The sequence below is a fragment of the Mus caroli genome, unplaced genomic scaffold, assembly GCF_978045245.1.
Source record: "Mus caroli unplaced genomic scaffold, Mus_caroli_1 scaffold_4, whole genome shotgun sequence".
Lineage (NCBI taxonomy): Eukaryota > Metazoa > Chordata > Mammalia > Rodentia > Muridae > Mus > Mus caroli.
The window spans coordinates 26,377,008-26,402,738 of NW_028227259.1; the positions used below are offsets into that span (position 1 = coordinate 26,377,008).

Genomic DNA, 25,731 nt, shown 5'->3' on the forward strand with positions numbered 1-25,731 from the left:
CAAGTGTGTGTCCATGGGGTAAATAAAATTATTGATACACAAAAGTTCATCACCTTGTATACCCCTAGGTGGCTATGACTTTACTATATAGCCCTGGCTGTCTGGAACTTACAAAGATCCATCTCTGGATGTGAGTTCTAGGTCTACAGCAGGGGATAGAAAACCTGAATAAGGAAGATGGTCTCAAAAGTCACGACTTGCAAATCCATTTTTTGCATAAGAAATAGAATTTTTAAAGAATAGGTTTTACAATTTCAATTAATATAGAGATAAAGGCAAAAATAAACAATGAAATACAAGAACAAGAACATATAACTTCTAAATAACATAGCAACAACTCTAAGAACAAAAAATGAAATCATCAAACAAAACTATAAAAAAAATTATTGTTCATCTTTTTTCTGCACTTTTAGCAGCACAGACCTATAGCCTGTTACTCCTCTTGGACATTTGTTAGCAGTGCAGTCACCTCCTTTCTCTGCCAAGAGGCGTTGTCTGAAGAGAAAAGGGAATAACACCCTGAATCAGCCATGGCTTCCTAGTTAGGGCCTATTCCCACTCAGGACATGTGATATAAAGAGATTCATCTGAGGAAGATTCATCTGAGGAAGATTCTGGATGCTGGAGATCAGGGTCAGCAGGGGCCTCCTGGCATGACAACACATTTTGCAAGATGGTCTCTTCTTTAGCTGTGGCCAATCCCAGCTCTCTAGCAGTTTCTGAGACCTGGGAAAGGAAGGCAGTTACTAAGACACAGGAATGGTGGGGAAAGGCATGTCAGCTGTCAGACCTTTATCTCCCACTACCTCATCTTTACTGGACAGTCAACATTAATATGCTAACTGAAATTACTGATGTGAAATCTGCAGATAGGACCCAGAATTCACTCAAACCTCCACATAGCATTCCACCTATCTGAAGACATGCATGCAAGAATGTGACATGTTATTCACCTGTCACCCTGAGTGGACAGAAGACTAAAGCAGAGTTGAAAGGTTCACTTGCCAGTGATAATAGTGCCTCCAAAGAGGCTAATTCAGAGTCTCACAAGAGGCTAACTTCCCAGAATACTTGAGTGAAAAAAGAGCAAAGAACAGCTACATTCCATGAGGAGGGCGGCTGCTTGGAAGTATGGATTAGAAAGTTGGTGGGAGGAAGCAAAGATAGATTCTATTGTGCCAATTATCAGATAGTCATAGCCTGGCCGAATTGTTTGTCCCTACCTGATGTTCTTTAGTCTCCAGGTTGTTGGTCTTCTCCTGTTCTTCTGTACCACTCAGGTTCAACTCCATCAAACATTGACGAATGACGGCCCAATCAGCCAGTACTTCCTTCTTCTCCTGCTGCAATATTGCCAAATTCTTCTTTATAAGATTCTTCTCCAGCAGGAGCCGGCTGTGCAGGTTACTGGAAACACACTCTGCATGGTAAGTTCCTGCAGCCTCCTCTTCCCATTTCTACTTACAGGTCCCATTAACCTGACATGTACCCTGATTCCTGTGAAGACCTAATACAATCCACCAGAATACATCCATGACAGCTGTACAAACAGCAAATAGCCATTTCATGGAAGAAGAAATTTGTGCTGCAGTCCAAACACCAAAAGGGTCCATGTTTTTCCAAAAGAAACAGGGATCTCCATCTACTCATGACAGCCCATGCATTGGAACAATACCAATTAGTAGGGTGCAACTACAATCAGGGTAGTCATTAGAACCAAAGGGAGGGCACTCTATCCTCATATTACACCTCACTTAGCTCTGTAAAACCCTGCCTGAGCCCCACAGGCCCAGTACAACATAATAACCTTCTGATGATCTGAATCACTTGTCTGTTTAGAGGCTCCTGAGGATGCCTGGAGAACACTGGCAGTGGTAACAGTCTCCTAGAGACCTAGGAAAACTGAGTCCAAAAATCCAAGGGACACTGATGCCTAAAAAGCATAAAGTATAGAACCAGACCTGCAGTCTCCCGACCAGAAACAAAGGAAGGCAGAAATGGCCATTTCACAAGTGTTGGCCTCCCAGACAAGTACTTACCGATAGAAATTTATCTCCTTCATGAGCTCCTGCTTGTTCTCTCGGTCCTCCATGTTCTTGTTCTCTAATTTGTGTAGGAATGTCATGATCTCCTTCTCCTTTAATTTCAGTTCTTTATAGTGTCCATTTGGCCTGTGGTAGGGCCTGGCCCCAGGAAGACAGAACTCCATAAACTTAGGCTTTTAGTAACACATGAACTCAGGCTGGGTCCTGGACTACTGCAGCCATGGAAACCACACACTGCATTCTAAATGCTGGGATTTTCTTAACCTTGGGAAACTGGCTATCCTGGCCCCTGAACACCAGAAGCTAGGCATCTAGATTGAGGGTGCCCTGGCTCCCTGCGTTACTCAGTAGGTCTGAAGGGCAGACTAAGCAGTTATGTTCTCAGGGGTCTAGGCTACAGGTCTTTACCCACCAAACAGCTGTGATGGTGTTTCCCCTGTTTCCATAAAAGGGATTCTAAATCCTGGATACCTAATACTGTAGAGACAGTTATTATATATAATTCTGGAGATGAGTCCAGACATCACCACAGATTTATAATCTGCCCCCAAAATACAAAAGTACTAACACATGTGACAACATAGTCAAAGTGCAATGCTATTTAAAGTGGGGACTACCAGGCCTCAGGACCCACCTCACCTGGATACTCTTAGGTAAGTAAATCCTCAGGCCAAAACACCTACCCCTAGATTCCAAATTGTGGAGAGAAATAAAAACATACAAAACATATTCACAGGTCTGTACCTGTGCATGCACATAGACTCACAGACTTAGACCTATACACAGGATGGAGAAACAAAGAGTGAGTGAATGAAAGAGAAAGAGAGACAGAGACAAAGGGAACACAATGAGAGGTAGAGTAATGCATGCAACATTACTGCCTCAGAGTATAAGGCACACAGACAAAGAGGAACAGGCATGAACTTCAGGCATTCTAATCAAGCACTGAGAAGAACCATGTGGGACCAGGCCCCTCCAGCTGCTACCTGGAAGTTCCAACACTCAGTCACCTTCGAAACAAGTAAAAACACAACTACAAACTCCCATCACCTAGCAACCTCCTGTCAAAGGCTTTCCAAATGAACCCTAGGAAATCATCACTGCCTCTATCCCTGAGTTCTTCACTCAGACTCCAAGTTCCTCTTTTCAAGTGGAGGGAGCAGAAGAGTCTATTTCCCTTCTCGCTCCTGACAAAACTTCAGGTGTGGCCACTCCTCTAAGTATTTAGGGGCATGAAGTGAGGCCCAATTATGTTCTGGTGGTATAGCTTCCCAGAACCCACCCCTTTAAAAGCATAAGATGAAGGAGGCATTGCAGACCCCGGAATGACACCACAGGTATGGAGCAACGTATACCTCTTGTTCATGGATCCCTCGGTCACATAGATCAGGCGATCTCTCAGCTCATTTGTCTCCTGGGTAGTGAGCTGGATCTCTTTGATCAGCTCGTTCTCTTCCTTCTCAAACTGCTCCTTGCTCATGACAGGTATAGGGGATGATGTCTGTCTGTGAGCCACTGTAGGTAGATGAATATGAGAATATTTGATGTGAGAATGCAAAGAGTGTGGACTTACCAAAGAGAAGGAAAAAGGCCTGTAACCCAGTGACACCACCAAGAGATTGGTCCCAGCATGAGATTTCTTCTGAGTGGATCTCAGTTCTACCATCACTCTAGAGAGATCAGGTGATGTAAGTAGCCAGATGTATCCTCATTCCCCCTTAAACGTGCTTATGAGGACCAGAGAGATGTCTTCTTCAGGGAACAACTTGGCTTCAGAGCCCTGTGCTTTCACAAGTCAGACTACAAATTCACTATTAAAAGTATTTGAGATCTTGGAGATGCTCAGATATCCAACCTGTTACTCTAAGCCAAGGAATTGGCTTAATAAGTCAGGCAGGGGGAGAATATGTTCATCACAATGATCAACTTCCCCCCTGAAACACAAAACATCCCAGAAATAAAAATAGAATCCCCCTCTGGGTCTATCAACTGCTTGTTCTTTGTTTACAGTATAGAAATGGCTGCCACCCACAATTGGTGATAAAGAAAGGTAAGGTAGGAACTGTCACAAACAGGAGGTCAGAGTAGTTCTGAGAACATGACATCATGGTCTGGAGCACCATTCTCTCCCTGTGACTAATGTCAGATAACTACAGGAGCTAAAAGAAGCCTTGGACTGAAGTGCAGGTATTCCCTCCCTCAAACTGGCATAGCTTAGACCTGCTGTCACTCCTGATGGTCTCATTCTGTCCCTAAGTAACACCCACAATACCCAGTGCAAGTCAAGACTTGAAGTTCATAGCCTAACAGCTTTGACCTTGCCAACTCCTGCCTTAGGGGATGGAAAAGTACTGTTCTGAAATCCTTGATGATTCAAGAATTGTGATAACCATGGAAGTTTTTTTGCTACCCAGAGTCTCCAGTTCCACATTACTAGAAAGGCCAGCTCAGGCCACCCCTACCAGGAAGCTCAACATCCACTTCCCTTTCAGGACTTACTGCTCATTCGCCAAGTCCACCTCCTTCGTCCTTCATTACTCTCAGATGGAAGGCCAGCATCCTTCCTCCCCTCTCTGGTCTCTCTCCCATCCACATTGGTTCTCTGAAAAAGTCTACCAAGTCGGGCAAGCAGGGCCATCACTGCAATGTCCAGTCTCTGACTGAGAAATCTCAGTCAGCTTGTTGTAACTACAACACTGGTGACATCACAGAGGTTGCTTAGAACTCTCCAGGAGACAATAGAATGTCCAAGAAGGGACTGCTGATGTCATGGACTACATAAAGCCTTTGGTTCCCTGCTAATGTTCTCCCTGTACTGACAGGAAGCTGAGCTGCTCTTTCCTGGGGCATAGCCATTGAGCACATCCTCCTTCCAAAGCCAGGGTTTGCTCTAGGCTTGATTGGCCACACCTAAGTAATTCCTATGTATCTAACTCTGTGTTTCCTTTCCAAACCCTTCTCAGAAATATCTCATCCTACCTTAAATTTTCCTCAATCAGCAATAGGAGCCATTAAAACTTAGTGAGAAATCATACCAGTTTGAATATGCAGCCAAAATCTACTCCTGTCTAATCATATACAGGTGCATGAAATCTCATCCATGCTGAGCCTTCAGGGCTGGTTGCAGTGTGGGTGTGTGTTAGGGACCACACTCATGAAGCCTTGTGTTTAGCATTTGAAATTTGCCTCAAGATCCCTTAGGAGGGAGACATGCAGTCATCATGCTTCTGACAACATTCTAGAGATCTTTTGGCAAAGGAAACTGAAATATGGAGCCACCAATGTGTGACCATCAGATTGTGTGGGGGCTTTTCTCATTGCACCAATCTCACCGATCAGTATTGCTTATAGCCCTCTGTGTGCTAGACCATGAGTTTCTGTATGAAATAAATAATATATTCAACAGAGGTGCAGATGTGCAGGCAGAAAGTATAGGGTAATACTATAGACATAGGTTCGTTGACTGGGCAAGGTCCTAGCATCTTGTATTTGGGTTCATGTTTGGCCCCACAAACCACACAAAACCCAATTTCCGTCAAACATGAATGATTCATTAAATGCAGACCCTAAAGTTGATTGATCAGAACCATTGCTCAGGATTTGTGCCGGAGCCATAGCTCAAAAAAATCTATCTTTGTTAACTTATAAAGACAGAAAACAAAAACCCAAAAACCAAACCAACCAAACAAACAAAAACAAATGAAAAAACAAAATTAGTTCATTCAAAGTTAGGGAAGTATCCAGTGCTCTGTTCGGATCAGGCCATTTTAGATATAACTGCATATTGACCCTTAATTTGAGGGGTCCCATGGAATGGTTTATGTACCATTGTAAGATTAACAAACCTCATACAGAACACAACAGAATGTGGACACCATGACTTTGCTGAGTCAAGTTGTTTTCTCTGTTGATGATTGGCTGTCATATGACAGCAACTATCTGAAATAGGGGGCAGACATAGAAATCAATGACTTTTGCTATACTGTGCTGTACATGCCTTAGCATTAGATTATCCAGGTCTCTCACAATGACTAGTTATGTTTCCACAGTACTTGGAGGCCCCACTTGGAAGCTCAAATATAGGAAAGTGGAAGCAGAATTGTCTGAGCTCAAGGTTAACTTGGTCCACATGGGGTATTTGAGACCCTGTTTCAGAAAACAACACTGAATCACACGCTACATCAAAGGCCTCACTTACCAAGTCTTTTCTATTATAAAGAACTTACCATTCTCTCCCTTCCAGTCTTTCTTTCTGGGAAGATGGAGAAGTGAGAATGATCTTTCCATTCTAAGGACTATGTTCTCTGTTTCCCTTAGCCCACATTAGGAAAAAATGAAAGTGAGTATCATCATCTGAACAACTGATTAATATCCACTGCTGGTAGCGTGATACGGTGCTGATGACAATCTTAGCTTCCTTTAGTGTTGCTGACCCAGCAGGAAGTATTAAGTGCTGAGGCCAAAGCTCAGAGAATCTTTCAAGGGGCTAGACAGAAGCCATCAGAGACTCTCCACATCCTTGTCCTGAGATGAAATCCAGGAACACAATGTGAACTTGGTGGCCAATTTACCATACATCAAACTTCTACCTCCACCTTTCTATGTTCAGTACAGGAAAGTGTGCATGCACCTCCATGCCAGATTGATCTTGATATATGTCCCAGGGCGCAGACTTTTTAGAGAGTTGGTTGTAGTCAAGCAATTGGTGCCCTCAGTAAGATGTGAAGACTATCAATAATAAGTGACCACACTGTATTTGTTTAATCATTAGTTAAAAATTGAGCATAACTGAGGAATTGGACACCAGCTCTGCGTCCTGGTCTTTTTGTGCCTATACCTTGCTCAAAAGGAAGGTGGGAGGACAACTTGGGTTCCTCTGCATGGATAGAGTGAGGTGAAATCGGCACCGACCAGTCTGAGCAACAGTGCTGAAGCCCTTTATTTCAAGTAAAACACACATTCTCTGTCCTCCTTGAAAGTGCTCCTGTTGAGGCCATGGACCTTGTATAAACATGCTAACATCATGCAGACATCTTTCCTAATGATACAAAGTTCTCACTGGTAAGGTGTGCCCCCTTACCATATCTGTAGGAAATTTGTTACAAGGCAGCCGTCAGTCTATTTCATGCTGTTGCTGTAATATGCTTCCAAGTAGTGATGGTTTGTATACTCTTGTACCAGAGAGTGGCACCATTTGGATGGGTAGCATTGTTGGAATAGGTGTGACCTGTTTGCAGTAGGCATGTCACTGTGTGTGTGGGCTTAATACTCTCATCCTAGGTGCCTGGAAATGGGTCTTTTACTAGCAGCCTTTGGGTGAAGATGTGGAACTCTCAGCTCTGCTCTTGCCATGCCTGTGTGAATGCTGTCATGCTTGATGATAATTGACTGAGCCTCTGAACGTGTAAGCCCGCCCCAATGAAATGTTTTTATAAGTCTTGCCCTAGTCATAGTGTCTGTTCCCAGCAGTAAAACCATAACTAAGTCAGATGTTGGGACAGCCATTGAGGGAGGGGGCAAGCATGCGGCTGCTTGAGCGAGTTTGCAAGCTACTCCCCCAGTGCACTACCCCTGTCCTGGCCCGCCTCTGCTTGAGCTCTTGCTAAGCTGAGGGAGCTGCCATTTGCTGAGTGAGAGGCGCTGCCCCATGGCCAGAGTTGGAGCTAGCAAGCAAGATTGAAGCAAGCAAGAGTGAGTGAGTAATCACAGCAGGGAGATGTGCCCAGAGGAAGGCTGCATGGCCATGATGGGCATGCTCTGCTCCTGGTGGGAAGTCCCAGCCATCGCACAATTCTGCTTGTTCTTTCACAAGGCGTTATGCCTGCTCATCTTCGAGATCGAGGAGTTAGAGGCAGCTCTTCACAGAGATGACTTGGTATTTATCAGTGATCTGATTGCCTGCCTGCTTCAAGGCTGCTATTAGCGAAGAGGTATCACGTCTCAGACATTCCACAGCTACTTGGAAGATATTGTTAACTAAGGTTGTGAGCTTGAAGAAGGAAAGACCAATCCTCTGAGAGATCCCAGTTTTCAAACCTTCCTCTGCGTACATGAGTAGAGATCCTGCATCTCCTCTGTGATTACCCGCTTGTTGCAGATGATGTCTTTGATCTTCTCAAGGGTCTGGATGCAGACAGTCTCCGAGTTGAACCTCTAGGTGAAGACAATTCAGGTGCACTGTACTGGTACTTCTATGGGACACAAATGTACAAAGAAGACTTAGTACATGGAAGGTCCAATGGAGAACTCTCCTTGAGCAGGGAAAGTGAAAGGCAAAAAAAAAAAAAAAAAAAGTCTCAAATGTTCCTGGAAAATCAGACAAAAGAAGAGGAAGGCCTGCAAAACGAAAAAAAACTACAGGATTAGATTATATCCAGTGAAAAGCAGGAAGAAAACTCCTTGACATCTGACCTACACAAAAGAAATGGATCCGGAGGGGCAGGCCAAGGTACTTGGTGGATCCTGTGTCTAACAGAAGAATGGAGACAGGTTACTGAGAGCTTCCTGAGAGCCGACCTCTCTCCAAGAGCAGCAACTCTACAAGCTCCTTAGCAGGACTTCCTGCCTGAAATCTGCAACATGATTGCTCACAAGGGAAATCGTCCACAGGGCACAAAGCCAGAGCTGCAACACAGGTTTATATCTGTCCACCTGCCCATCCAATTCATCAAGCTAGAGGAAACTCCCATGCTCACCAAGATAGAAAAACAGAAGCACAGGTGGGAGGAGGAGGAACGACCGATCTTTCTTGCAGTGCAGAAGAAGGAGCAAGATCAGATGTTAAAGGAGGAGAGAATGCAGGAAAAGGAGGAAAAAGGTCAAGGCAGTGGAAGTCTGGGCTAAGAGGAGAAAGCTCAGGGAAGAATGAGCATGGCTATTGGCTAAAGGCAAGGAGCTACCCCCAGAACTTTCCCATTTGGATCTGAATTCTCCTATGAGGGAATGGAAGAAGACCAAGGACCTCTTTGAATTGGATGATGATTTCACAGCCATGTAAAAGTTCTAGATGTGGCGAAGGCTCACAAGGATTCCTGGCCCTTCTTGGAACCTGTGGAATAATCTTATGCCCCCAACTATTACCAGATTATTAAGACCCCCATGGATATTTCAAACATGGAGAAGAAATTAAATGGAGGTTCATAGTTTACCAAGGAGCAATTTGTAAATGTCACGAAGACCATGTTAAAAAATTGCCGAAAATACAATGGTAACAGTAATGAATATACCAAGATGTCTGACAATTTAGAGCAGTGTTTCCATCGGGCCATGACAAAACACTTTCCTGGTGAAGATGGAGACACAGATGAAGAATTTTGGATCAAAGAGGATGAAAAATGCTAAAAAAGAAGGAGTCAGTCTGGTAGAAATAGTGGAAGCCATGTTTGGACTCTCTCAAGAAACACAGAAGTGTACAGCAGGAAACAGCCACCAGTAAAGAATGGGGGAAAATCATTGCCCGCAGCACACTGAGCTGCCTCCTCAGGGGACAATCAGAGCAGCAGTTCCATACAACTCCCTCCAGAGGTCGGCACATCAAATGGCCAAGGCTTTTCTTGCCCCCTGCATTGTGGTTGGGTGCCTAGCCACGCATCCCTTTTAAACCAGATGAAGCCAGCAGCACCAGGAATGTTTGGCTCTCTTCAAGGATCAGAATCCATCAACTTACATGGCTCCTCTCGAATTCCAGAGGTGCCCCCAGAGGAGCCCTTGCAACACCCAACCTTTGCTATACAGTCTCCAGTTGGAATTAGCAACCATTGGCGATCCCTGCTCAGTGCTTCAGACCTTTCCAATATGGTGTCACATGTCCCATCCTTACAGCTTGGGCAGATGAACTGTCCCAGTCAAGTTGGAAACATGTATCCACCAGCTCCATTCCAGGCAGGATTTATTCCTTCTAGGCATGGTGGGACTCCAGCCCGATCCCAGACTTTCCTGAAAGGTCTGAAATTCCTCCCGGTCATATTTATCATTCATACAAGTATCTAAATCGAGGACACCCTGCTGTTTGGAATGGGAACCATGGTCCTGTAAACCCTGGATGTTTGGGGCCAGTTGAGAAGCCCCACCTGGGTCCAGGACCCTCTCACCACCCTCATACCATTGGTCATGTGATGGATGGCCGAGTGATGAGACAACCTATCCCACCAAACCAGTGGACTAAACAGTCAAGCTTTCTACCTCATGGTGTTCCTTCCTCAGGGTATATGCAGCCACCCTGTAAGTCTGATGGACATGGTTTGCAGACACCTCCAACTCCAGCACCAAGTCCTGGATTCAGAGGGCCCTCCCAGATGCCCCGGGGGGCACAAGTAGGGGAATCCATGATGGACAGCCCTGAAATGATTGCCATGAAGCAGCTCCCCTCCGGAGTCTTTCCCCCAGGTATGCCTTACCACCCCCCTCTAGCGCACTCCTCCCCAATAACTGGTCCCTCTCCAAAGGTAGCTCATTCGTCATCAGTATGTGTGTCAGAGCCCTAGAATGCATTGGACAACCCTGGGAGTACACAGGAGATGACTGAAACACAAGAGCCTGAGGAAGACCCAGAGCCTTTGCCTGGACATGAAGAGAAAGCAGCAAGCATTTGTTCTTCAGAGGGGGTATACCTCAAACAACTACTTCACCCTGCACCTCCCTTGCAAGCCAGCGGTACCAGGCAAAGCTCACCACAAGAAAGGGAAACAGAGGACCTCCGACTCAATAGTGATGCTTCAGACTCTGCAGACACTTCTAACACATCAAAGAACAAGAACACCTGGCCTTTGGACAATAGCTACAGCAGCCCAGCTGTGCAAGGCTGTTTGAGAGTCTTCTCCATAGTGGCAGAGATGGGGATTCTACCTGAAAATGAGGTCCTTGGTGAAGCATCTCCCTGTAGTTCAGAGGGGAAGGGCCTTGATGGTAGTGATCCAGAAAAGCCAATCTGCCCCAGGGGTAAAACATTGCAAGAAGCCATGCTATGCATAGGACCGAATGCTACTACATCTCTTTGCACAGATCCCGGTTGGATGGCAGGCAAGGTGAACCAGTTTTCTCCCTTATACATGCCTGGCATAGAATACTCTAACTCAGCTACACAGTACTCTATGAGTCCAAGTTTGCAAGGCTTAGGCTCTATGATGGGAGGAAAGTCCTCAGGATCACAGCCTCAGTCCTTTCCTCCCAGGGGGTTCCAGGATAATGGTCCCCAACCTGGACTCTTTCCTAGGTACCATCCTCAGCAAGGAATGAGATATACCTACCAGCCTTCTTCTCTGCCTTCCTACCACCCCTATCAGAGGACTCCTCATTATACATGTCCACAGGGCTTTTCTGATTGGCAGAGATCTCTCCCTTCCCAGAGAAGCCCAAGTGGACCCCCAGGGAGTCACCCTCCATGCTCCCTCTTCCCAGAGAAGAATGTCCTGTCTAGTCTGCAAGGTTGTGAGACACTAAATTCTGCCTTAACTCCTCCAACTCAAATGGATGCAGTGACTGCTAAGGTTGTTCCTCCTGATGGACACAATTCTGGTCCAGAAGAAGAAAAGATTGATGAATCTGTGGAGAGGCCAGAGAGTCCCCAAATATTCTAGATCTCGACAACCATGGTGCAGCTCCCAAGTGGCAGAACTCACTGTCAACCAGTGTCTATCTTTATGGAACTCCACCACCATCTCTGAGTTCAGGAATGACTTTTGGTTCATCTGCTTTCCCACCCCACAGTGTGATGCTGCAGACAGGGTCTCCATACACTCCTCAGTGATCAGCCAGTCATTTTCACCCCAGGGCATACCCATCCTCTGTGCCTGCCCATCCACATCCCCACCCAGTAGCCACCCAACCCAATGGCCTCTCTCCAGAGCGTTCCCTCAACTTCTGTCACAAAGAGGGCCTAGGTCACTTTCAGGCTTCGATGATGGAGTAGACTGGCACTTGAAGCAGATTAAGAGGCACATTTCAAGAAGTACACAGACCAACGGGATTTCAAATGCATCCAGTCCAGTCACAGTCCTTATTCCAAAAGACCTGGGCGCCTGTGGAGTCACCAGAACAGTTGCTGACTCGTAAAATCCCAATACTTCCTTTGGATCAGAGCTAGTCTAGGGAGGACCTAAGCCCTAAGGAAGTGGACGGCTGCTTGTGGAGACCATAAGTCAGGCCTGGCGGATTTGGAGGAATGAATGCTGTACATCTCTGTCCTGTCTTCCGGTTACACCTCTTCACTGTAAATCAAGCCTTCCTCAGAGCTGAACAGTATAAGCCTTAGGGTCACACTCTTTAGATGAATGGCTGGCCTGTAGCTGGGATCATCTGCACAGCTGACAAACTTACCCACAGCAATATACCTGGAGTTCTTGCTGGCTTCTCCAAATCCCAAGACTCTTGTCCAGGGAAAATCAATTTAAACTTGGGTGGAGTGTACATGTAATGCTGGAGTGGTGCCTTTAAACTTTCATGAGCAGCTAATCTCAGGTATATATTTGGTGAAGGGACTACTTTAGTATTAATGTTTTTGGAGCTGGTCCAGTTTACAGAAGTTTCATGTTGCCAAATTAAAATTATTATTTTTTTTTGTGGTGACTGTATTGTATATATAGTGGGACAGTCAGGTGGGTACATGGAGGAGTTGGGAGTCCTTCCCAGATACGGCCAGCATAGTGTACTGGAAGATTCTCTGTCTTTGTACAGTCAGGTCTCACTGAATGCCTGAGGAACTTGGAGAAGAGACCCTGAAGACTGCAGCTTATATATGACACTTAACTTGTTTCCTCTGCAGCTGGCCTTGGAGACAACATGTCCGCCTCAGCATTCATTTCACAGTTGATTGGACGGTGCTGTCATGGGTCTTTACTGGGTGTTGCAGCCATAGGACAGGCTGCTCTCACTCTGGTGGCCTAAGTTCTGGACTTGGGAAAGCATGTCCCTTCCTGCTTTCCACCAGCTCTACCAGATAGTTGTAAGCCAGGAATTTGGACTCTAGAGTGTTTTACTTATTAGAAGATAAAGTGGCTTCTTCATGGGCCTGGCAGGCCTGTGATCTAGAAGGCATCAAACAACGCTTTCTAGCACAAATCACATTTTGTGAAAGTGACTACTCAGGTTTGTTATGTATGTTAGTCTAAAGAAAAAAATTGCACAGGTTTGAAAAAAAAAGACAGAAGTTGGTACCAGGGAATGGGGCATTGCTGGGATAGGCCTGACCATGCTTTCATTTGAAAGACTGTGGATTTGGTGACTTTGGATTTGGAACACAGAGGAATGCTTTAAAAGTGGCTTAATGGGTCATCCTAGTAGGAATATGGAAGACTTTGTTGATGGGAGTAATTTGAACTTTGTTGACCTGGCCCAAGAGATTTCAAAGGAGAAGAATTTCAGAATGTGGCAGAAAGACTGTTTTGTGGTATTTTGGTGAAGAATGTGGCTACTTTTTGCCCTAGACTGAAAAGTCTGCCTGAGACTAAGGTGAAGAGCCTCAGATTAATTGCATTGACAAGGGAAGTTTCAAAAAAAGCCCAGAGGAGACTTTGTTCTCTGGTTAAGTCTTAGGAAGACAAATTTGAACAAGCATAGCAAGCTTTGAAAGGAAAAATATAAAATACATGGTTTGAGTATTAAAGGGTTAACAGGAAGTGAAATGGAGCAGAATCCTGTGTTCTATGAGATAACAGATTAAGGGAGTGGGACCTTGTGGTAAGACTCTACCCAGCTAAATTTAAATTCAGGCCTGGTGGTGCATACCTTTAATCCCAGGAGGCAGGCATATTGATCTATGCTGGTCAAAGTCCATCTACAGGGCAAGAACCAGGATAGCCAGGCTTAGGCAGGGAAGTATTTGGAAAACAAAGGCAGTGATAATGTAATATTACAAGGGGGTGATGTTCTAGTTCCTCTAAGCAGCAGAACTCGGCACCTTCAGCCATGTGGCTCTGGTTCTAGTTAGGAATGGAAGGAACTACGAGGACAATTGATGCTGGTTAGTTGGAGCTAAGAAATTAGCAATGATTAAGAAGAGACCAGCATCACTGAGGTAAAATTTGGGAATTGTTTTATGGGAGCACAAAGATGCTATGTTCTGGAGACAGTCCAGGTTGTACTTCATGTGCCTTCTTGACTTGGTAATATGGAAGTGTCACCCAGGTTGCACTGGTTTTGAAGGCATGAGGTATCATGAAGAACAGCTGAGGCTTGGCATTGTGAGAGATCATGGAAGACCATTGGAGAAGGTGTAGCCTCAGCTGTAGTTGATGGCCCAGGACTGAGGGTGTCATGAAAAGGATTTGAGGCTTGGCACCATGAAGAGAGCCTATGAGAGGCTATTGGTGAAGCCTAGTTGGAGTGCAACAACCTTGTATATTGGATTTGTCAGTAACATGAGATGATCACCAAGAACAGCAGCTGTAGTGGAGTGGATCAACCTGAGCTTAGAGTGCTATTGAGGGCAGAGGTGGAGAAGTGATGCCAGCCCTTAAGAGGAGCCAAAAAGATCAAGTGGAATCCCAGACACTGCAACAAGCAGCTGTAACATTGAACTTACCTTGAAGACTCAAAGATGTTAAAGATGCCAGAGCCATGAAATACATGCTAAGGAAAGCTGCTAACAGGGAGTTGAACCAACCCAGGTTAACACAGTTTGTTGCAGTCAACAAAGATGAAAAGGGAGTGGAGATCTGAAGACCACTTTGACATGATGGAGATGCAGAGTTTGGAGTTTACCCAGCTGGTTTCCCGTCTTTCTTTGGGGAATTAAATTTAAGTGATTGGATGAATCACAAAAGAGGCCTTGAACTCTGGACTTTTACTATTGTTGAGACAGCTATGTTCTATGAGGATTTTAAAAGTTGAACTAAATGCATTTTGCATTATGTAATGTTTAAGTATGGCCCCCATAGACTCATGTGTTTGAACAAATCTATGGGGGCCAGGGATTGGAAATTGATAGTTTGTATATTCTTGCACTAGGGAGTGGCACCATTTGGAGGTGTGGGCTTTTGGAATAGGTGTGACCTGTTTCAGTAAGTTTGTCACTGTGGATGTGGGCTTAATACTCTCACCTTAGGTGCCTGGAAGTCAGTCTTCCACCTGCAGCCTTTGGATGAAGATGTAGAACTCTCAGCTCTGTTTGTGCCATGCTCCCACCTTGAAGATAATGGACTGAACCTCTGACCTACAATCCAGCGCCATTGAAATGTTGTTTTTATAAGACTTGCCTTGGTCATGGTGTCTGTTCACAGCAGTAAAACCCTAACGAAGAAACCAGTCATTTATGTAAAACGAAACGAAACAAAATCTTGACTCAGAGCAGGGTTATGCCGGCCATGTACACTGTTATGTTCTGTATGTTATGAGGTTTGTTAACCTTATAAATTTCCACATCTATATGTTTCACATAAGACCTTTCAAATTCAAGATCAATATGAACTGTTATGTTTAAATCAGCTTGAGTAAGGGCAGCATTTCTAGCCCCAGTTCATGAGCTCTTTATTATGTTTTCATGGAGCTGGCCCTAAGAAATATCTAGCATACAGTTTTCAGCTGTTGCCCTGGATGTTCAGTTATGGGGTGTGCATTCAATAAACCTTCCCTGTTTAACTGAATTCAGTGTTTCTGTGGTTTGTTTGTTGACCCTTAGACAGAAACACTTCCATTCAACAGCACATAGGACACTGAGCCAAGGTCAAGAATGGTGATATCTTGCCATGAATTATGTGAGAAGGGGGAAGGGGAATTTATCCCTTATAAGGATCAGGGATGGCTTGGTGTTTTTTAGGTTTATATTTGCCATGTGAAACAGCTTCAAGAACCCATTTCTAATGTCCTTGGAATCATGTGTTTCCATGATGATGCACTCAGACATGCCTGGAAACTACCAGGATACTTGTCAGAGAGCTTGATTTCTATAAGGGAGGGAATATGGTTAATTTATACTGCAGGATATTTGGTCACATTGTAAACCCCAAGATTGTGTTAATTTCTGAAAGAAAAAAAGAATAAAAACTTTTTATGGTGTAGCTCAGCCCTAGCACAGACCTGTAATCCAAGAGCTTTCTGTTCAGTGTACATTTTTGTCCTATGGCTCATCCCTATCTCACACATTTATTGCAAAGCAAAATAAAGTCAACACCACTTCCAGAAGTAGAGCAACCTACCAGTTGATAGGGAATGAATATAACTAAACAGAAGAATGGCCTTTTTTGGGGGTGGCGTGCAGGGGGATTGAGACAGGGTTTCTCTGTATAGCCCTAGCTGTCCTGGAACATGTTCTGTAGGCCAGGCTGGCCTCAAACTCTGAAATCTGCCTCCCATGTGCTGGGATTAAAGGCATGTACCACTACTGTCTGGCCTCAGAAAGAAGTACTTTAAGTTGAAGGATATTTAAGACAGTGTGGACAGGGATAAAGAATGCTTTCCTACTGGGAGTTCATCAGGGTAGGAGGGTCAGCTAGGTGCTTTCCCTGACACTATGAGCTGGGTACTGAGTCTTCACTGGTAAAAATTAAATGCCTGGAATATGTGTGTGTTTTAAAAATGTATTTATTAATCATTCCATTGGATTATATCTCACATAATATGCCACTTCCTGGTTACTCTCCACTAACCCCTCAAACTACAATCTGCACTCTCAGCCTCCACTCTGCCTGGATGAGGATTCTCCTTCACACCCCCTCCCTTTCTTGCCCTACTGATTGAGAAACACACTACACTGGATCATCAAACCTCCACAGGACCAAGGGCCTCTCCTCCCATTGCTTTCAGCTAGGCCATTCTCTGCTACAATGTATCTGCAGTTATAGATCCCTGGTTATACACTCCTGGGTTTGTGGTCTAGTGTGGTAGGGGTCTGGCCTTTCCCTCTCCTGTAGTCTGAAGAACTCACACTCCATGGAGGATGGACAATAGGTATGGTACAAGGGTAGCCAGCTTGTGTGTATTACTTGATATGTTTTTTTAAAATACCAAAGTCAGCATAGGGAAAAGTATATTTTTTAAAAAAATCATAAAATTAAGAAGATTTAGAAATGTCAAGTGGAAGCATTTAATATCAAACATCTTGAAATAATCTGTAAATGAGAACAAATTCATTGTTTCTTTGTAGTCCCAGGGAGGGTTTTGTCCACTCTAAGCAAAGGTTGTCTGCAATGAGAGCTGGGATCAGCTGGGATCAGCTGAGTTGGGGCCCTCAGACTCCTCAAGCTCCTGAGATTGCTTTTCCGTGTACCCTTCCAGCAGTTGGTCCGAGTGATGTTTTACCCTCCTCCCCTTTATAGTTAGGAGATTATCGAATGCTTTTGGAACAGAAAGTAGTATTTTGGCAGTTGTTTTCGTACAGGCTTTTGGAATCTATCAGAGTATCTTGACAGAAAGTGGGCTTCTTTCTCCTGAATGGAGATGGGAAAGAGATGCTCCTGTCGCATCCTCAGGAGATGGCAGGGGCTGTGTCTACACATATGCCATGGCAGTTTAAGAAGATTCCGTAGTCAGTCCAAAAGTTTAAGGAGTGAGGAAGTAAGGCCTTGGCACAGAGCCCGTGCTGAGGTAGCTGCAGCTCAGGCATAGGTTCTTTTCTGCATTTCACCAGCTCTTTAGTTTGGGTAGCTTAGCTTTTCAGTGCCCCAGTTCTTTGGTCTGCAAAACTGGGACAACTGTATCTTCTTTGTGTTCTTGTGAAGGTCAGAAAAATGTGACAGCTCGCTGAGAGTCAAGGGTCGGAGGTAAAGACAGGAATATTATTTATGCTTCTATTCTGAACCAACAAGCTAATACTGTAAAATTTGCAACTACTTTCAAATAATTCTCAGGTAGCACAGTCTCTCTCTCTCTCTCTCTCTCTCTCTCTCTCTCTCTCTCTCTCTCTCTCTCTCTCGCTCTCTCTCTCTCTGTGTGTGTGTGTGTGTGTGTGTGTTTAACTTCAAGGGAATATTCTAGACTTGGTGAGCTTATAATGACAGCATGAGTGGGGTGTGGTTTGGAGCGTTGCCTTCTAAACCTGTGTTGATGACTTTGTGCTTTTAGGTACACCAAGCTTGGCTAAATGGTATGGAAAGGGTAATCATAGGCCTCTTTCATTGCCACAAACAATCAATCAAACAAACAAATAAACAAAAAATGTTTCAACAGTGACTGATGCCATGGGATTGACACTCAGCCAGGCCATGAAACTGTGTTTCCTTAAGTTTACAGATCAGCCTTAAGGAACTAGAGAGACAGATCCAGGCAGTTAGAACACTTAGAAAATAATGAAAAGCCCCCTGGTAGCCTCCAGATGTGAAACTAGAAAGCCAATGACAAAGAAAGGAGTTTGAAGGGATCAAGACAGCAGACAACACTGAACCACAGTTCATTATCCCGTCATGTAAGCAAAGCTCTCCCTTGGGTTCTCAAGGCTTGTGTTCCTCAGCTTTGAAAGCAGCCCAGTTCTGTGTATGAGGTGTTGTAATGGTTTTAGTGTCTTCTTGTAGACCATCACCCACTTCCTGGGAAGGGCTGCTTACTCTGAGCATTGCTATGGGAGGTGATTGTCACCTGGACATCATTAGCAGCATGCCTGTTCTTGATCCCTTCAAACTCCTTTCTTTGTCAGAAGAGGATATCAAGTCCCTTGGAACTGGATTTATAGGCAGTTCTGAGCCAACTGAGATGGATGCTGAGAGACAAATTCAAGTCCTCTGCAAGAGTGGTATGTGCTCTGAACCACTGGGCATCTCTCCAGTGCCAAACGACGGTACTGTTGGCTGCCATTCTTATGGGAGAGCCTTGCCAGAAACACAGTTGAAGGTGTTAGGGCAGACATGTGGGTGTTGAGGTAGGTGAAGGCCTCAGTCACCCTGGACCATTCATTCACCCACTGCTTGCTTTTGTGCTGAGAGGTTTCTGTTTGCACAGTTCTCATTTACAAGACTGGTTTGAAGATGTGTGTGCTGAAGTGGCTTCAGGAGGGATGGATCTGGGGCTGGCCTGGCTTGCACCAGACTCATGTCCCATAGTGCAGGAGAGAGAGAGAAAGAGGAAGAAGGGAGGAAGATAAGAAGAGGAGTAGAGGGAGAGAGGGAGGGAGGGAGGGAGGGAGGGAGGGAGGGAGGGAGGGAGGGAGGGAGGTAGGGAGGGAGGGAGGGAGGGAGGGAGGGAGGGAGGGAGGGAGGGCAGGCATCAGGGCAGAAGCAAGTCTGTGATCCAAGGGGCTGCAGGCTGGATGTGGACTTGGACAGGTGGAAGCTGAGCCCCCATCCATGGCAGTAGATGGGATTGAGTCTGGATAGACTGCATTGTCTTCCTAGGGAACCTCAATTTACACGTCAGGAATGCTTATAGGCTCCTGAGGGCTTCCATCAGGGCCTGGCTACTTGAACTATACTGTCAGTAGATCTGTCCAGGCCTCACTTTTTGAAGATTTTGTGTAGTCTTGGCCTCATTGTTTTAACTTTATTTATTTATTTATTTTTCCTATTTTTGCTTTGAGGTTGTTGTGCAAGGCTTAAGCTGAGGAGAGTGGGGTGAGCAGCACAGTAAAGAGAGAGGGCAGTGAACAGAGAATGTGAACTGCACAGTGCCTAGGGCGGGGTTGAGGGGGCGAGTTCCCTGTGCTCACTGCATCCTGGGGAGTTGCCAACAGCTCAGACTAGGTGCATTCTGGGATGAGGGCTTCCCAGCAGAGGGGCCTGAGGTAGCATCTGCTGCTGTTCTTTCTTTAACTGGATCTTACTGTGTAGCCCTGGCTGGCCTGGACCTCTCCATGCCTATAGCTCACATAGCTTTACCTGCCTCTGCTCTCCTGATGCTGAGATTAAAGATGTGTACTCTTACTCCTGGCCTGTTATTTTTAATGCAATGAAATTAAATATAGCCTTAATATTTTGGCTTGTTTAATTAAATGAAAGAGAAAATACAGGAAAGCTCCTGGATCCCACCCACAAAAGCACACTAACATTTCCTCTTCCTGTTAAGTAAACACATACAGTCAGGTGCTCCATAAGGAAGTGCTGGCCAGCGCTGGCCTGAACTGGACACAGGCTTTGGAATGTTTTAGTTGGTGTAAGTGAACTTGCTTGCTATGCTGTCACCTGAAGAGAGGTTCACAGATGACAGCTGTCTGTGATGACACCTTTCGGGCTCAGTCTCAGCCCCTCCTTCCTGTTCCTTCCTCTGGTGGATATTTTCTGCCTAGATTATAGTGTTATGTTTCAGCGTTATGTCCTATGTATAAAGGTCCACTGTGCTGTGAATCTTTAAAGCAATTTCGTACAACGTTTCAGCATTATCTTAAGAAAACCTCTTCAGTGCTGTCTTTAGTTTCTATAACTGCTAATGTATGCAGTTCTGAAGCCAAGTCTAGTGAGACTATAAAATTTAGCCTCCTTTTGAAGACTCCTCTTGCTTCAGCTTCCCCATGCTGGAATTACAGACATAGGTCATTAGGTCCAGCTAACATTTTAGCAACACAAATATTTTCCAGTTTTTCTATTATACAGAACGGGTGGCCTTGCCCACCTGCCCGAGCAGGGATCCAAGCTGCTCTGGTTGTGTGGCTGCTCTGCAGCTGGCTTCTCAGGAATCCAGTATTGGTCTCTGCTCACTGGCAGCTCCAGCGAATGTAAAGTTACCTGGCATTTAGAATTTGATTTCTATGCTTAGGGGTAAACCTGAGCATCATTCCTTAGCTGTTCATGTTTTTTTCCATTTTTTTAAATTGCATTTTTGGCAAGTTTTGTGTTGTGGGGACACTAGGCATCATGTACTGATTTGTTACAGCTATTATTCCTATTTTTGTGATTATTTGTTTATTTTTGTGGTGTTTGTGTGTACTAATCACTGAGCTACATTCCAAGTTCACTGTGACATTTTTAAAGTGTGAAATTTTAAATTTGATAGAGTCAAACATTTCAATATTTTTCAGCTCATAATGTTGCTATTTTTAAAAGTGCACTCCAATTCCAAAGGAATTGTGGATTTTCTGAATTAAGTTTTGAATTCATGTGAAAGATAGCTAGCTGATTTTATTTCTAAGTCTAGGCCAGTTCCCCCCTGCTCCGAACCAGTGATCAACAAGTGCACTCCCATTTGACACTCCTTTTCTGTCACACCGTGGTCACATTTATGCTTGGTAATATTCTTCTGGAGATAGGATTTTACCAAATAGCTCAGAACTGTTAATCTTCTGCCTCAGGCTCCAGAGTGCTGGGCTTACAGATGTGAGGCACCATGCCTGCCTATGCTTAGGAACATTTGGTCTTTATTTTCTTCATTGATGTGTTTACCTGTCTCTGCTCCAGGAATGCAGTTTGAACCCCATTTTGTGTTACACAGTTTTCTCTAGTGGGTTTGATGTTTTCCCTCCCTCCCTTCCCTTCCCTCCCTCCCTTCCCTTCCCTCCCTCCCTCCCTCCCTCCCTCCCTCCCTCCCTCCCTCCCTCCCTCCCTCCCTCCCTCCCTTCCTCCCTCCCTTCCTCCCTCCCTCCCTCCCTCACTTCCTCCCTCCCTTCCTTCCTTCCTTCCTCTCTCCTTCCTCCCTCCCTCCCTTCCTCCCTCTTCCCTCCCTCCCTCCTTCCCTTCCTTCCTTCCTTTCTTCCTTCCTTCCTTCCTTCCTTCCTTCCTTCCTTCCTTCCTTCCTTCCTTCCTTCCTTTTTCAGAATGATTTGGCTTTTCCTTTAGATTGTAAATTTTAGAACCAGTTAGATAATTATAAAAAACTAATAGGGATCTTGATTTGAGATACTCTTTTTATAGGCTAATTTAAGATTTTTACATTTAATTTGATATTCATGAATAAGAATTGAGTCTTCATTTCCTGTTCATGAAGGCAGAGCAGGTGTTGCCATTGTTCATTCATGTCTTGTGAGTTTTTCAGAAAAGTTTTATCTTCTTTATATTCTTCCACATGCTTTTTTGGTTAAATTTATCTATAGCAGTTTTTATGTTTTATTGTGTGTAAATTTATTTTTATAATTAAACTTTCTGACTAGTTCTTGCTAGCCACACAAGCACACTCTCAGGACTGCAGCAGCTGAGAGCGCATACTGCTCTTTGCAAGGAACTGAGTTCAGATCCCAGTACTCATGTTGCGCAGTTTACTGTAGCTGCCAGTAAGCCCAGCTCTAGGGAATCCTATGCCCTCTTCTGGACTCTGTGAGACACATGTACATTCCTACATGCAAATGCCGATACACATGCATAACTTGAAATCAAATAAATCATAACATTTTTGAGATTTGTAAGTTATTTTTGCATGCAGCAACATTTGTTTGATAGTCTACAGCTAAACCCTCCCTCCCTTCCTTCCTCTCTCTCCCCTGACTGTTTTTGTGGTATATGTGCTGTGTGGACGTGAGCATCTGTGAATGCCTGTGTACAGAGGCGAGAGGTTGATGTTCATGTCTTTGTTCATTGCTCTGCATCTTAATTTTTGAGACAGTATCATTCTCTTACCTTGGATCTTATCAACTCTGCTAGGCTGCCCTGCCAGATAGTGAACTCCTGTTTCTGCCTTCCCAGCACTGGGACTCTGCATACATAAGTCTCTGCTCGGCCTCTACATGGATGTTGGGGAGCTAAATTCTGTTCTGTTGCTTGCACAGCAAGCGCCTTACTGATTGGGCCATCACCCAGCCCCATCTGCAGGCAGGCCATTGCATTGCTTGCAAATAATGGCTGTTTGGCTAATTCTAATCTAATTCTAATTCTAAAAATTCTAATTCTGATTCTGGTCTTCATTTTGCTTCCTTATCATGGCTGTTTGTAATATTTGCTCGTTCTTTTGGAACATTTCTTTCTTTATTGTATGTGGGGTGCACATGCCATACTATGCATATGGAGATAGAGGACAATGTCCAAGAGTCAGTTCTCTTCCTCTATCACATGGGTCCCAGGGATTGAACTCAGGTCGTCAGGCTTGGTGGCAGGCACCTTTAACCACCGAGCCATCCTGCTGGTCTATGGGTATGTGTGTGTGTGTGTTATAAGGGCTAGAACTTCTATTAAAACAGTAATTAGAACTTTGTCTTACTGACTTTGAAGAGAGCACAGTTTTAGTGTTTCATTAGTGGTTCTATATAGGTGTTTATGGCCGTGCTATTTCAGGTTTAAACAATGTTCCAAGATCTGTGTCCAGTGACACATGTCTGGAATGAGCCCTTGGGAGGCAGAGGCAGCAGGACCAGGACAGTTTATCTTCTTCATCTTGATTATATACCATTTTTTACTTTCTGAACAGAAAACTTAAGACAATGATTTAAAATAATAAGACACGGTGGATTCTAAACACTTAATTGTTTTTCTAAAGGCAGTTGTTTAATTTGACTCCTACAGTTCTGCTGTGATGGTTTTGACATTCTTAGTATTTCTAACTATTTTATCATAACTCCAAATGTGCTAAACAAACAGTTACTCTCTGTGTACTTGAAGTCTTACTTTAAGGATACACTCGATGACTACTTAAAACACACATACAGAACACGTTTTTAATATTTGCAGAACACAGTATTTGCAGAACACAAGAAGTCTGTTCAGACACGTGGATTTTGTTTCTTTGCTCATACTGAGATCCACAAAAAAGCTAGGTAGCAAGATCTCATTCACTTCAGCAGTGCCACGGATGGCCCCACCAATGTCCACTAAACAAATACAGACATGCTCAGCAAAACTTAATGCCTGGAAGTATGATTGAAAAATATGTGGTGCACACCTTTAATCCCAGCACTCAGGAGGCAGAGGCAGGCAGATTTCTGAGTTCAAGGCCAGTCTGGTCTACAAAGTGAGTTCCAGGACAGCCAGGGCTATACAGAGATACCCTGTCTCGAAAAACAAAAACAACAAAAAACAAAAACAAAAACAAAAAATAAATAAACATGAAGAGGTCATAAAGAGTCTGGTTTTTACTGAGCAGCTTTCCTCAGATGAAACAAAACCCAAAAGAGAAGTAACAACAAACTAGTTACAAAGAAACAGTCTGGGAGCTGGGCAGGATAACCCAGCATTATAATCCAATCAGGAGGCTGAGGCAGAAGGATGGAGAGCTTGTGCCAGCCTGGACCACACAGAAAGAAGATCTGTCTCAAAAAGCAAAGTGAGGCTACTAAACAGAAAAATCCTATTCTGCTCCAGGGAACTGACTTTGATACAATGGGGGTGCGCAGTTCTTGATTTGAAACTTCTGAAGAGTGTTATGGACTTGTTCTAGGGCCCCCTGTTTCCTAATGTAAGATCTGTGACATCTCCATCCAATCTGATTTAAGTTGATGTTTCAAGTTCTTGCTATATGGTTTAATATGCTATGAGATTCTTTATTTTGTTTAAAGGGAGGAATGTCTCTTTGTTTCTAGCAATTTGGGGTCAAAGGGCAAGGTTTCCTCTTGGCCTTTTTGGACACTTAGTTGGAAAGGGTCTGTGTTAGGGCTGGGTGGGGAGGAGGGCAGGGCTCTGTAGCTTGCAGTGGGTGCTAGGGTTGCTGGGCAACCTAGGTTAGACAAGCGCTCTGCCACTGAGCCTCATCTCCAGCTCAAGCTTGTGTGTCTTTATTGCTTTGCTTGGATTTTATTGCTTGCCATACAATTATGAAAATAAGTACCATCTCCCTCCCCCACTTCCTCTCTCCCACATCTCTAGTCCCCTCTCCTCCCCTCCCTGCCACCAAAACTTAGCTCTGTTAGGGCCTGGGCTCAGAACAGGGAGGGATAAGATTTACTTTACTGTCATTTAAATTCCTGTTTGTGCTCCTTTATTTCCTGTCAAGTCTTAGGCTTTTGCTGGGGTGGGGTTGGGCTATGGCTTTCTTTCCCTTTGGGTTCATGTTTTGCCCCCAGATTCTTGGCAGACTTGAGCTATGAATTGTGGGATCTTTTCCCTCACCCCCCCTCCATTCTGTACTACTAACTTGACAGTTTAATTGGAAATTTATACATAATTAATTAAGCTTGTTCTTGCCAGACAGTAGAATAACTCTATCTTTTCCTTTTTTTTAGAAATATATTTTCTGTGTGAGGGTATCTTGCTGCACATATGTCTGTGCACCACATTCCTTTCTTGCCCACAAGGTCAGAAGAGGGTTCCAGATTCCCCAGGGACTCTAGTTACAGGTGATTGTGAGCCAACTGGTCCTGGGAATAGAACCCAGGTCCTCTGTGAGAGCAGGCGCCCTTGACCACTGAGACATCTCTCAGGCCCTTCTTGTATCCTTCTCTTTTCACTATATTTCACTATATTTTACTTCATGATGCTCTTCTCAGGAAAAAAAGACTTCCCATTCACTTTTAAATGCTGCTTTAATTCTGCCTCTGTAATCATTTGAGGGTGTTAGAAAACCCTCTTTTTTTTTTCTACTTTTAGAAATAAGTTATGTGTATACTTATTTGTTTTGGAATAATGTTTTACATTTACTTATTATTACTATTATTATTATTATTATTGGTCTGTGTGTGTGTGTGTTTGTGTGTGTACTTGTGGCACAGTGTGTACAGAGGTCAGAGGACGAGCTGCTAGTATCAGTTTTCTCCTTCTACCGGTTGGTCATGGAGTTGAACTCATGTCATGAGGCTTGGTCGCAAGTGCCCTTACCCCCAACCCGACATGCAACCCCTGGAAAAGTTTTTAAGATGAATTTTCCACAAAGTGCATCTTACAATTCCAGATAGGCGAGTAGTTGGATTTGTTAAACTTCCCACTGTGGAAGTAGTGGGCTGTGCTGCAGCATAGGCTGATAAGGCTGACACAAAGTTACA

At 44.3% G+C, this 25,731-nt stretch overlaps 1 protein-coding gene and 1 pseudogene across 1 annotated transcript; one reads left to right on the top strand and one right to left on the bottom strand.

The window, feature by feature from the left end:
* Window positions 1-541: 541 nt before the first annotated feature.
* LOC147005057 (disks large homolog 5-like) lies at window positions 542-4,708 on the bottom strand. The gene is made up of 5 exons (XM_085836146.1): window positions 4,545-4,708; window positions 3,401-3,560; window positions 2,040-2,183; window positions 1,224-1,407; window positions 542-726 (listed from the first exon to the last, which is right to left on the bottom strand). Exons 1-5 carry the CDS (start codon window positions 4,681-4,683, stop codon window positions 550-552), a joined length of 804 nt encoding a protein of 267 aa, XP_085692272.1. The 5' UTR covers window positions 4,684-4,708; the 3' UTR covers window positions 542-549.
* Window positions 4,709-7,761: 3,053 nt separating this feature from the next.
* LOC147005058 (chromatin remodeling regulator CECR2-like) lies at window positions 7,762-12,126 on the top strand (annotated as a pseudogene).
* The last annotated feature ends 13,605 nt before the right edge of the window (window positions 12,127-25,731 follow it).